The 12,142-nt window shown below is 37.3% G+C and overlaps 1 protein-coding gene across 16 annotated transcripts in view; it reads left to right on the forward strand.

Annotated features, from left to right (window-relative positions):
- LOC123863227 (zinc finger protein 300-like) overlaps nt 1–10,439 on the forward strand; it is a 38,537-nt gene extending 28,098 nt beyond the window's left edge. For all 16 annotated transcript variants that reach the window (XM_064596643.1, XM_064596649.1, XM_064596642.1 and 13 more), the window contains one exon: nt 4,570–10,439. In XM_064596643.1, the coding sequence (XP_064452713.1) occupies nt 4,570–6,113 (1,544 nt within the window). In that variant the 3' untranslated portion in view covers nt 6,114–10,439. The remainder of the gene's footprint in view (nt 1–4,569) is intronic.
- Nucleotides 10,440–12,142: the final 1,703 nt, after the last annotated feature.

Genomic DNA, 12,142 nt, shown 5'->3' on the forward strand with positions numbered 1-12,142 from the left:
ATTGTTATCAATATGACTCTTTATTTTGGTTAACAGTTGGCTTATGTAGATGGCTGCTCCCATGTTGGGGGCATAGATATTTACAATTGTTAGATCTTCTTGTTGGATAGACCCTTTAAGAATGATATAGTGTCCTTCTGTGTCTCTAACTACAGACTTTAGTTTAAAATCTAATTTGTCTGATATAAGGACTGCTACCCCAGCTTTCTTTTGAGGTCCGCTGGCATGGAAGATGGATCTCCATCCCTTCACTTTCAGTCTGGATGTATCTTTAGGTTCAAAATGAGTCTCTTGTAGACAGCATATGGATGGGTCCTGTCTTTTTATCCAGTCTGCAACCCTGTGCCGTTTTATGGGAGCATTTAGGCCGTTCACGTTGAGAGTGATTATTGAAAGATATGAATGAATTGTCATCATGTTGCCTGTGAAGACATTGTTTTTAGATTGTCCCTGTAAATTTCTGTTGTATATCACTCTTGGGGTCCTTCTCCTTTTATAGAACCCCGCTTAATATTTCTTGCAGGGCCGGCTTAGTGGTCACATATTCTTTCAGTTTCTGCCAGTCTTGGAAGCTCTGCATCTCTCCATCCATTCTAAATGACAGCCTTGCCAGATAAAGTATTCTTGGCTGCATGTTCTTCTCGTTTAGTACCCTGAATATGTCTTGCCAGGCCTTTCTGGCTTGCCAGGTCTCCGTGGATAGGTCTGACATTATATGATGTTCCTCCCTCTGTATGTAAGGAATCTCTTCCCCCTAACTGCCCTTAAGATGGTTTCCTTGGTTCTAAGATTTGCGAGTTTTACTATTACATGCCAGGGTGTTGGCCTGTTTTCCTGATCTTGGGACGGGTCCTCTCTGCCTCTAGGACGCGAATGTTTCTTTCATTCCCCAGATTAGGGAAGTTCTCAGCTACGATTTGCTCAAATACATCTTCTAGTCCTCTCTCTCTCTCCACTCCCTCCGGAATTCCAATTATTCTGACATTGGAACACTTCATGCATGGTGTCACTTATTTCTCTGATTCTATTTTCAGGGATTCTGAGTTGTTTTTCCCTGGCCTCCTCTTTTCCCTTATTATCTGTTAAATTGTCTTCCAGGTCGCTTATTCATTCTTCTGCCTCACTTACTCTAGCTGTTAGATTATCTAGATTGGATTGGATCTCATTGATAGCATTTTTAAGTTCTGCCAATTCAGCTTTCATTTCTGCCCTTAGAGACTCTATGTTGTCATTAATTGAATTCTCCGTTGTAGCTATTGTCTTCACAATTGCTAGCCTGAATTCCATCTCAGACATCTTGGTTATATCTGCATCCATTTGTAAATCTGTGGCATAAGTCATATTTTCTATGACTTCTACATATTTTCTATTTTGGGGGTTCCTCCTCCTTGTCATTCTGTTGATGGGTGGTTGAGGGAATGTATAGAGTCCAAATTATTGACCACAACCTAAGCAAGATGCACCTGTTTTATAGGTACCTTAGGGTTGCTGGCCTCTTGTTTTCCCATCCTGTCTTCTGGGGGAGGGTCCTGCCATGCTGTTAGTCAGGCAACCCTGTTAGGGCAGAGTTGCCCTGCCCCTCTGTGGCCAGGGTTGGGCTCAGTGGGAATCATTTTTGGGGGGCTTTTGTTCTCTGGTGGCTTTCCCTGGCAGCTTTCCGCATCTCTTCTGAGAGTCAGAGCAGAAGAGACCATTTCCAGCCCTCTGCCTCAGAGCAGAGAGATCGCAGTCTGTTCTTCAGTGAGCTCTCCAGGCCACACTGTCTCCGTTTCTGTCCGTGCTGCTATAAACTGCAGCGTCCTGGGTTGTGCGCCCCTCCTCTGTGCTCCCAGTCCTGCCTCCAGGTTGGGGCACGTCTCTGCCCTTTGTGCTTCTAAAACTGCCAGCTGCTCCCAGTTCGCACGCATGTGACCCTGCCGCTCCAGGTTTCCGCCCTGGGGGCTGCCCTAAAGTCCTTTCCCCGCCACTACCAGTCTGCAAGTCTGTGCCCCGTCCCCAGTGCGCGAGGCTGTTGCTCACCGGTGGTGTAGGATCCCCACGGACAGGCTCCCTCCCACTGCCATTTATCCTCCAGTATCTGCCCGTGGAATCACGGCTCCCCACTTGGTCCCTCAAAACCAACCTCCTGCAATATTCTATTTGTAGAGATCCAGATCTTCTTACATCTCAGGCTGATTTCATGGGTGCTCAGAGTGGTCTAGTAGATATCCAGCTCAATTCCGGACCAGTTGAAATAGGGTCCCCTACTCCTCCGTCATCTTTTCTTCTTTATTTGTGCTTTAAAAAGCTTTTTACAGAAAAGAAAAAGAGAAAAGGCAGACATCTTTAAATTCCTTATATTTACCTACACACTTAAAAAAATTGTTAGTGTCCTTTGGATTTAAGTTATCTTCTGGTACTATTTTGTCAGACAGAGAGATTTTCTTTTGTATATTTTGTAAATCAGTTCTGCTAGCAAATATTTTTGTTTATCCGCAAATGCTTTTATTTTGCCATGTTTAAAGGAGTTTCACTGGATATAGAATTCTTGGTTGACAGGTTGCTTTCTTTTAGTATTTTGAATATGTCATTCCAGTGTTTCCTGGCCTCAGCGTTTTTGTGTTGAAACTCAGCTGGCAGTACTATGCTTCTCCTATGCATGATGTGTCATTTTTTTTTCTTACTGCTTTTAAGTTTTTTCTCTCCATTTCTCAGCAGTTTGATTTTGATGTGGCTAGTTATCCAGGTATCCTGCCTGTACTTTATGGAGTTTCTTGGATATGTAAATTAACATTTCTCACCAAATAGGGTGATTTTAAAGACATTTTTCTTTTCTTTTTTCTTTTTTCTTTTTTTTGCCTTTTTCTCTCCCCTGTTTCTACCACTCCAGTTACACATGTACTGGATGGAATGCCTATTATTACACCACAGATCTCTGAATTTTTGTTTATTTTTTTATAATCCTTTTTTCTTTTTGTTCTTTGGGTTAGTTAATTTTTAGTGATATCTCAAATTTACTGATTCTGATCTTGCTTTCTGCTTTCTCAAATCTAATAAGCCCATCTGGTGAAATTTTAATTTTAGCCTTAGACTTTCCATTTGGTTCATTTATGTTTTAACTTACACAAAATTAATGTTGTTTTTTTTTTTTAAGATTTTATTTATTTGCGAGAGAGAGAATGAGAGACAGCATGAGAGGGAGGAGGGTCAGAGGGAGAAGCAGACTCCCTGCTGAGCAGGGAGCCCGATGCAGGAATCGATCCCGGGACTCCAGGATCATGACCTGAGCCGAAGGCAGTCGCTTAACCAACTGAGCCACCCAGGCGCCCCTTACTTACACAAAATTAATGTTAAGCATAGAGTAAGTTAACTACTACCACAATCATGATACAAAAAAGTTCTAATACTCAAGATTTCCTCTTTCTGTCTCCATATAGTCAAACTAGTTCCTTTATATACTTTTTTCTCTTTTAAAATTACATATTTATGCACTCATTGCCTAGCAGTCTTTTCCTTTGAGTTAATATGTTTATAATAGCTTCTTTGGGAATCTTTGTTTACAAAATACAGCATTTGTACCCACGTAGAGCTACTTTCTATTAACTGATTTTATTCCTTAGTTTAGGTCACAGTTTTCTGTTTCTTTATATGTCTAGTAATTTTTGGTTGAAAATTCTACATTATAGATGATATGTTGTAGTCTGGATTCTTCTGATCTTCCAAGCGTTTCTTTTCTGTCTTAGAGGCATTTAATTTGCTTGGGCTTATACTGTGACATCTATCTCTCCCATAGAGTGTCATTGCTGATGTCTCTGGTTTTTGTTTGTTTGTTTAAGTCTGGCTCTCTAAGAGACTCCCCTTCACCTGGATAAAGTAGAGGTGAGCTAGTGATTTGGACAGAGGTTGTAGTAGACATCAGAAGCCAGTGTGGCTTTCACTCTTTGCTGCCTGAGTCGTGTATGTGTCAGAACACTTTAAAAGTATAGCAAATTTGCAAGACTCCCCAAACTTTCAATCACTGCTAGGCTCTCTAGGATATCTTTGCACAAATATTTTAGTGGTGAGGTGGGAGTATAGGGAGAGTTTATCATCTCAACCTTTCTATGACTCTTTTGCTTCCAAATTCCCATTAAGTTTTTAGCTGCTTTACTAACAGCATTAAGTTGTATCCTGTGGATTAGTGTTTTAATGCCCATAACTAGGGGTGGGAGATGGGAAAACCTTAGGAAAGAATGCCACAAGCTCCCCATTCTTACCTAATGAAGTAGAAGTTTTGGGTGAGTAAGCATTTTTCAGCTTATTACCTCCCATTGGTAGTTTTTCAGTGCCCTAAATTAGTTTTTGCTTTTTAATCATTTTATTTTTGTACTTGTTTTTTGGGGAGGAGAATTCTTCAACTACCTCATGCCACCACTGTTGGAAGTAAAGTCCATCTTTAGGTACTCATGTGATAAATTTACACGTTTCAAATGGCCCGTTGCCCTCCCAATTCTCTGTCTCCTGGACCATCATGTATCATCCATTTGTTTTTAACCTCTTTTGTCCTCTACTAAATCTTTTTACCTGTTTGATTTTTTTTTATTCTTTCAGAGAGGGAGACTAGACTTGAAAATCCTCAATTGGACATACTTGAAGGTGTTTCCTTCCATAAGGAGATATTGGAAGGTGTAACAAGAGATCATTCATTGTACTCCATTTTTAAGGTATGGCAGGATGATGACCAGCTGGAGAGAGATCAGGAAAATGAAGACAGACTTCTCAGGCAAGTCATGGCCATCAAAAACAAAACAGTTGTTGAAGAATCAGGCTATTCATATAAGGCATTAGGAAAAATGTTTCATGACTACACAGACCTAGATGCTTCAGGACAAGGACGGTATACACGTGACTCATTTGAAAAGAGCTTGGAACCGAATATAAACTTATTCAGTTGTTACAGGGGTTATGCAAAAAGAAACACTGGTGAGCATTTTAGATGTGGGAATACACTTATTTCTTCCTATTCTAAGCATGAAGAAATTCATAATGGAGTGAAACACTGTGAAGATAGTCAGTGTGGAAAGATTATCAGCAATAAACAATCTCTTATTCAATATGTGAATGTTGAAAGTGGAGAGAAGACCTGTTTGTGCATTGAATGTGGAAAATCTTTTCTAAAAAAGTCACAACTCATAATACATCAAAGAATTCATACTGGAAAGAAACCATATGATTGTGGTGCATGTGGGAAAGCCTTCAGTGAGAAGTCACATCTCATTGTACATCAGAGAACTCACACTGGGGAAAAACCTTATGAATGTTCTGAATGTGGAAAAGCTTTCTCTCAGAAATCGTCCCTCATTATACATCAGAGAGTACATTCTGGGGAAAAACCGTATGAATGTAATGACTGTGGAAAAGCCTTCTCCCAGAAATCACCCCTCATTATACATCAGAGAATTCACACTGGAGAGAAACCTTATGAATGTAATCAGTGTGGGAAGGCCTTCTCCCAGAAGTCACAGCTGATTATACATCATAGAGCTCATACTGGAGAGAAGCCATATGAATGTACTGTATGTGGGAAAGCCTTCTGTGAGAAGTCCCACCTCATTATCCATAAAAGAATTCACACTGGGGAGAAACCATACAAATGTGCTCAGTGCGAAGAAGCCTTCAGCAGGAAGTCAGAACTCATTATACATCAGATAATTCATACTGGGGAGAAACCTTATGAATGTACTGAATGTGGGAAGACCTTCTCCCGGAAGTCACAGCTCATCATACATCAGAGAACGCATACTGGAGAGAAACCCTATAAATGCAGTGAATGCGGAAAAGCCTTCTGTCAGCAGTCACATCTCATTGGACATCAGAGAATTCACACAGGAGAAAAACCTTATGTATGCAGTGAATGTGGGAAAGCCTTCTCTCAGAAGTCCCACCTCCCAGGGCATCAGCGCATTCATACAGGAGAGAAACCTTACATATGTGCTGAATGTGGAAAGGCCTTTTCCCAGAAGTCAGACCTTGTTGTACATCGGAGAATTCATACTGGGGAGAAACCCTACCAATGTACTGTATGTGGGAAAGCATTCATTCAAAAGTCACAACTCACTGTACACCGGAGAATTCATGCAGTGGTAAAATCATAAGAATGGACTAAGCACAGAAAAGTCTTCAGTATCTGCTCAAGCCTTAATAAGTAACACAAAACCCATGAATTTCAATGAGTTTGGGGGCATCTTTACTGATAAAATTTTACAAGTGAAATAAACTTCCTAATGTATGTAATTTTTTTATCAGATAATACAGACATCTCAGTTACATAAATAATGGGCATTTTCACTATGGCATGTAAAACTTTTGAGATTGTGAACTGAATAATTAATATATCAAGTTACATATATATAGTTTATTTTGAAGTTATGTATTTATGATTATGTTACATAGAAAGAATTGGACATGTGATAATATTGTTATTGTTAACTTAGCATAATTATAGCTGTGCAGTAATTCCCTGTAGAGGACATGAAGAAAGCTTGAGTCAAAAGATGCCATGACCTAGAACGGTGCCTGGGGGAAGGATTTGATTGTTACTCCTAAGGGTATCTGTAAAATTATTCTTGTAGATAGATGGAAAGATGGGTTGATGAGGTCCAATAAATGGGGTATCTTTGTTTTATTTCAAGAATATAAGTTGATCTGTGTCAGTGGATGGACCCAGGATCTTGGAATTGACACTTCTTGCTATTTTCTTTCTTTTACTCCTCCCCTTTAGGAACTTGGTGTGATGAAAAGACATAGATGGCCATGGGTTTTAATGCTTATTCCAGTACTCACCGATTGTGTAACTTGTGTAACTCACCGATTGTGTAGCCTTTTTTCATCCACAGTATCTGTTCCCTGATCTATATATAAAATTCTGGCAGAGACATGTTTTTAGCTCATATTTATCCCCTTTATCTTCCCTTTCTGTTCTTTTGAAGGAGGTTGCTAATACCCAGATGTACACCTTTAAACTTGATTTGCATTCCAGACACTGTGTTTCTGATTCTCCTGAATTCCTTTTCTATCTTTTTTCCATTAACACTGCCTTGTGTCTGGTGGCCTAATTCATACGTTATGGAGACCTCACTTTTTATTTTGCAAATACATGTACGTTGTGGTGCTTGCACATAAAGACCGTGTATGATACCATCACAGATCCTGTTTTACCCTTTCCCAAAAGCACCAGTTCTTTTTCCTGAGAATTGAGTGGCCCTCAGAGGAAAATCCATAGGGAATGTGGAAGACATGCCTGGGATAGCCTACATGGGCAGGTATGAATCCCACCTGCTATCTCTAAAATGTTTCTGTATTCTTCGTTGTGGGCCCAACTCTTCTCTGTAAGAATCTTTAGGAAAGCATCTTGATGGGGAGAAGTCATATGTAGCAGGGATATAGTGACCTGTGTGGCTAAATATGGTTTCTGCCAGAAAGTTCCTACTTGATTCCTTCATATGTCCTGCTTAGCTGACCATTTCTCTGCAGGGCCCCAGTGTTTACTCTGAGAAGTAAGACTCTGTATGGGAACCTCTGCAGAGGACATAGCGTACCTCATAAAGATATGCAAATGTGTGTGAGAAAATTCTTTGTGTCATTGTAAACGGTTATTGATACTGGCTATAATTGGCCATTTGGATCCGGGAAATAAAACCTTCAGGCATGTACCATGGAGTGATCTGCTTTGAGAGGTCTTGATGGAAATTGGCCCTACCTGGCCCTTATGGAAGGCAGCTATGCTAACCACTATACCACCAACGCCTACCTGGCCCTTATGGAAGCATGGGAAAATCAGGATCTCAGGAACATACAGAAATGTGAGAAGGAAATGATAATATAATAACACTTACAGAAATATGTAAGGAAAATAAAGACTCAAGAGTTCTTATCTTCTCATGGGCCTTCCATTTTGCCTTTTTACCTTCCAGGAAACCTCACTGATCTGATCATGACATAATATGTACTATATATTACCATAAAATATAGCAAAATTTAATACTTATTGGTGTATAGAAAATTATCCCTCTAAAGTCTGGAAAAAAGATAATGCCCATTCTCACCAGTTTTATTCAACATTGCATTGAAAGACCTAGTCAGGAAAATCAGGCAAGAAAAAATTGGTGTAATTGATTAGAAAGCAATAAAACATTATTTATTGATAAAATTATATGCATAGAAGATGAAAATGTATAGGTTAATTATTAGAAATAGAAAGTAGCAATGTTTCTGTATATAAAGTTTTTAAAAATAAAGTTTATGCAATAGATATAAAATGAAAATTTAAAGGTATCAGTTACAGTGGCATGAAAAATACATCATGTCTAGAAAACGTGTATTTCCAGTACTATGTTGAATAGAAGTGGCAAGAATGGACATCCTTGCATTGTTCCTGATATTAGAGGAAAAGCTTTCTTCACCACTGATTATGATGTTAGCTCTGAACATGCCATATGTTGCCTTCATTATGTGGAAGAACATTCTTTCTGTGACTCATTTATTGAGAATTTTTATCATGAAAGGATGTTGAATTTTTGACAAATAATTTTTCTGCAAAATGTTGAGATGATTTTTTTATCCTTTATTCTGTTAATGTGGTGATTACCTCTATCAATTTGTATATGTTAAAACATCCTTGCATCCCAGGTATAAATCACATGATCATGGTGTATGACCCTTTAAATGTGCTGTTGAATTCTGTGTGCTTATATTTTGTTGAGAATTTTGCATTTATATTCATCAAAAATGTTGGGCTTTTCTTGTAGTGCCCTTATCTGGCTTTCGTGTCAGAGTAATGCTGGCCTTGTAAAATGAGTTTGGGAATGTTCCCTTCTTCAGTTTTTTTGACGAGTTTAAGTAGGATTGTTGTTAATTCTTTAAATATTTGGTGGAATTCACCAGTGAAACTATCTGATCCTGGGCTTTTCTTTGTTGAGATGTTTTTGATTACTGATTCAGTCTCTTACTCATTATTGGTCTGTTAAGATTTTTTATGAATGGTTCAGTCTCATATGTTGTATGTTTCTAGGAATTTACTTCTTGGTTATGCAATTTGTTGGCATAATTGTTCTAAGTGACATTATGCTCTGTAGTATTTCTGTGTTATCAGTTGTCTCCTCTTTCATTTCTAATTGTACTTGAGTCTTCTCTCCTTTTTTCTTAGTGTGACTAATGGTGTGTTAATTTTGCTTTTCAGAAAACCAGCTTTTAGTTTTGTTGATCTTTTCTATTGTTTCTCTGCTCTCTATTTCATTTGTTTCTGCTCTGACTCCATTATTTCCTTTCTTCTGCTAATTTTTGGCTTAATCTTTTCTTCTTTTTCTATGTCTTTGAGGTGTAAAGTTGGTTGTTTGAGATCTTTGCTTCTTAATGTAGGTATTTATCACTATAAACTGCCTGCTTAGAACTGCTTTTGCTACATCCAGTAGGTTTTAGTAAATTGTGTTTCCATTTTCATTTGCTTCAAGATATTTGTAAAATATCTTGGTTCAGGTATGTGTTAAATTTCCACATATTTGTGAGTTTCCAGTTTTCTTTGTTATTTTCTAGTTTCATACCATTGTGGTCAGAAAACATACTTGGTATGTTTATTCAGAGTCCCTTGAGATTACATATGAATTTTAGGATGGATTTTTCTATTTCTGCAAAAAATTAAAAAAATGCCATTGGGTGGGATTTTGATAAAAATTTTGTTGTGTCTGTAGATCACATTGGGTGATGTTTACATCTTAAATGTATTAAGTTTTCCAATCTGAATATGCGGTTTCTTTCAATTTGTGTGTTTTGTTTCTTTCAGCTGTGTTTGTAATTTTCCAGTGTACAAGTCTTGTCTCCTTTGTTAAGTTTATTCCTGTGTATTTTATTAATAATTGGAATTATTAATTTCTGTATTAGATTCTTCCATGTTAGTGTATAGGAACGAAGCAGATTTTAGTGTGTTGATTTTGTATCCTGCGGCCTTACTGAATTCATTTATCAGATCTTTTGTTTTGTAGAATCTTTAGAGTTTCTGTATATAAGATATCATCTGAGAACAGCTAATTTTTCTTTTCTGTTTTGGATGACTTTTGTGTCTTTTTCTTGCCTAATGGCTTTGGCTATGACTTTCAGTGCTATGTTGAATATAAGTGGCAAAAGCAGGCATTCTTGTCTTGTTTCTGATCTTAGAGATAAAGTTTCATTATTTTACCGTTGAGTATGTTAACTCTGGGCTTTTTATGTATGGCCCTTATTTTCTTTCGATTTGTACTTTTTGAATGTTTTATTTAATCATGAAAGTGTGTTGAATTTTGTCAAGTGCTTTTTCTGAACCAGTTGAGGTGATCCTGTGGTTTTCATTCATTCTATTCATATACCATATTACATTGATTTTCATATGTTGAACCATCCTTGCATTCCAGGAATAAATCCCACTTGTTCATGGTGCATAATCCTTTTAATGTGTGTTGAATTCTGTTTGCTGTTATTTTATTGAAAATTTTTATATTCATACTCATCAGGAATATTGGTCTGTAGTTTTTTTCTCTGTGGTATCTTAGTCTGGCTCTGATAGCAGAAAAATGCTCCGAGAATTAGTTTGGAAGTATACCTTCCTCTTCAGTTTTTTTAGAAGATTTTGCAGAAGAGTGTGTTTATTTTCCTTTAAATATTTGGTAGAGTTCATTAGTGAGGCATCAGGTCCTGATTTTATTTGATGGGAGTTATTTTATTTGTTTTAGTTTTATTTGTATGTGTCAAAATACATTTTATTTCCAAAATAGTTTTTGCAACTATTTTCATGCAGAAACTGGGTCTGCTCTGTACTATCAGTAGAATCAATATAGCATGGTAGCTGTTCAGTTTTAGGTATACAAAGAATACATAATCTAAATAGAAAATGCTGAAATACTAGAAACATGCATTTAATTATTCAATTATTTGTATATGTTACATCCACATAAGACCCGGAAATACTCTATATTCAGATGAACTATTCATACAGTTTAAGTATAATAAAAAGTAAACTCCCCACAACTATCTTTGTATCTTTAAAAACCAAGACTCTGAGCTGGTTTAATAGAATACCATATGTCTTCTTAAAACTAACTGAGAAAGGGGGCACTTAAACTACTGACTTAATAATACTCCGGTTTCAAAATAATCTAAAATGGGCAATAGAACACAATGACCTGTTAAAGGGGCACACAGAAACAAACTCAGGCTTATATGGTCAATTAACCTTTGATAAAGGAGCCAGGAATATACAATGGGGAAAAGACAGTCTTCAATAAATGGTGTTGGGAAACCTGGGCAACAATATGCAGAAGAATGAAACAGGACCCCTCTCTTAAACTATACACAAAAATACACTCTAAGTGGGTTAAAGACTTAAATATGAGACCTTAAACCATAAAACTTCTCAAAGAAAACATAGGCAATAGTCTCTTGGACATCAGCCTTAGCAACATTTTCCTAGATCTATCTCCTCAGGCAAAGGAAATAATAAAAATAAACTATGAGGACTACAGCAAAATAAAACATTTGCACAGGAAAGGAAACCCATCAGCAAAGCAAAAAGGAAACACACTACATAGAAGAGGATACTTGCAAACAATATATCTGATAAGGGGTTAATATCCAAAATATATAAAGAACTTCTACAACTTAACACCAAAAATAATAATACATGATTAAAATGGGCAGAGGACCTGAATAGACATTTTTCCAAATAAGACATCCAGATGGCCAACAGACACATGAAAAGATGTTCACCATCACTAATCATCAGGGAAATGCAAATCAAAACCACAATGAGAGATCACCTCACACCAGTCAGAATGGCTAGTGTTAAAAAGACAGTAAATAAAAGATAAATTATAAGTGTTGATGAGGATGTGGAGAAAAGGGAACCCTCATGCACTGTTGGTGAGAATGTAAATCGATACAATCACTGTGGAAAACCGTATGGAGGTTCCTCAAAAAATTAGCAATACCATGTGATGTCATAATTCTATTACGGGGTACTCAAAGAAAAACACTAACTCAAAAAGATACATGCACCCTTATCTTTATTGCAGCATTATTTATAATAATCAAGCTATGGAAGCAACCTAAGTGTCTATTGATAAATGAATGGATAAAGATGTTACAAATATATTTATAT

Source organism: Mirounga angustirostris, unplaced genomic scaffold (genome assembly GCF_029215605.1).
Source record: "Mirounga angustirostris isolate CCGP_5_RB_7025 unplaced genomic scaffold, mMirAng1.0.hap1 SCAF_7, whole genome shotgun sequence".
NCBI lineage: Eukaryota > Metazoa > Chordata > Mammalia > Carnivora > Phocidae > Mirounga > Mirounga angustirostris.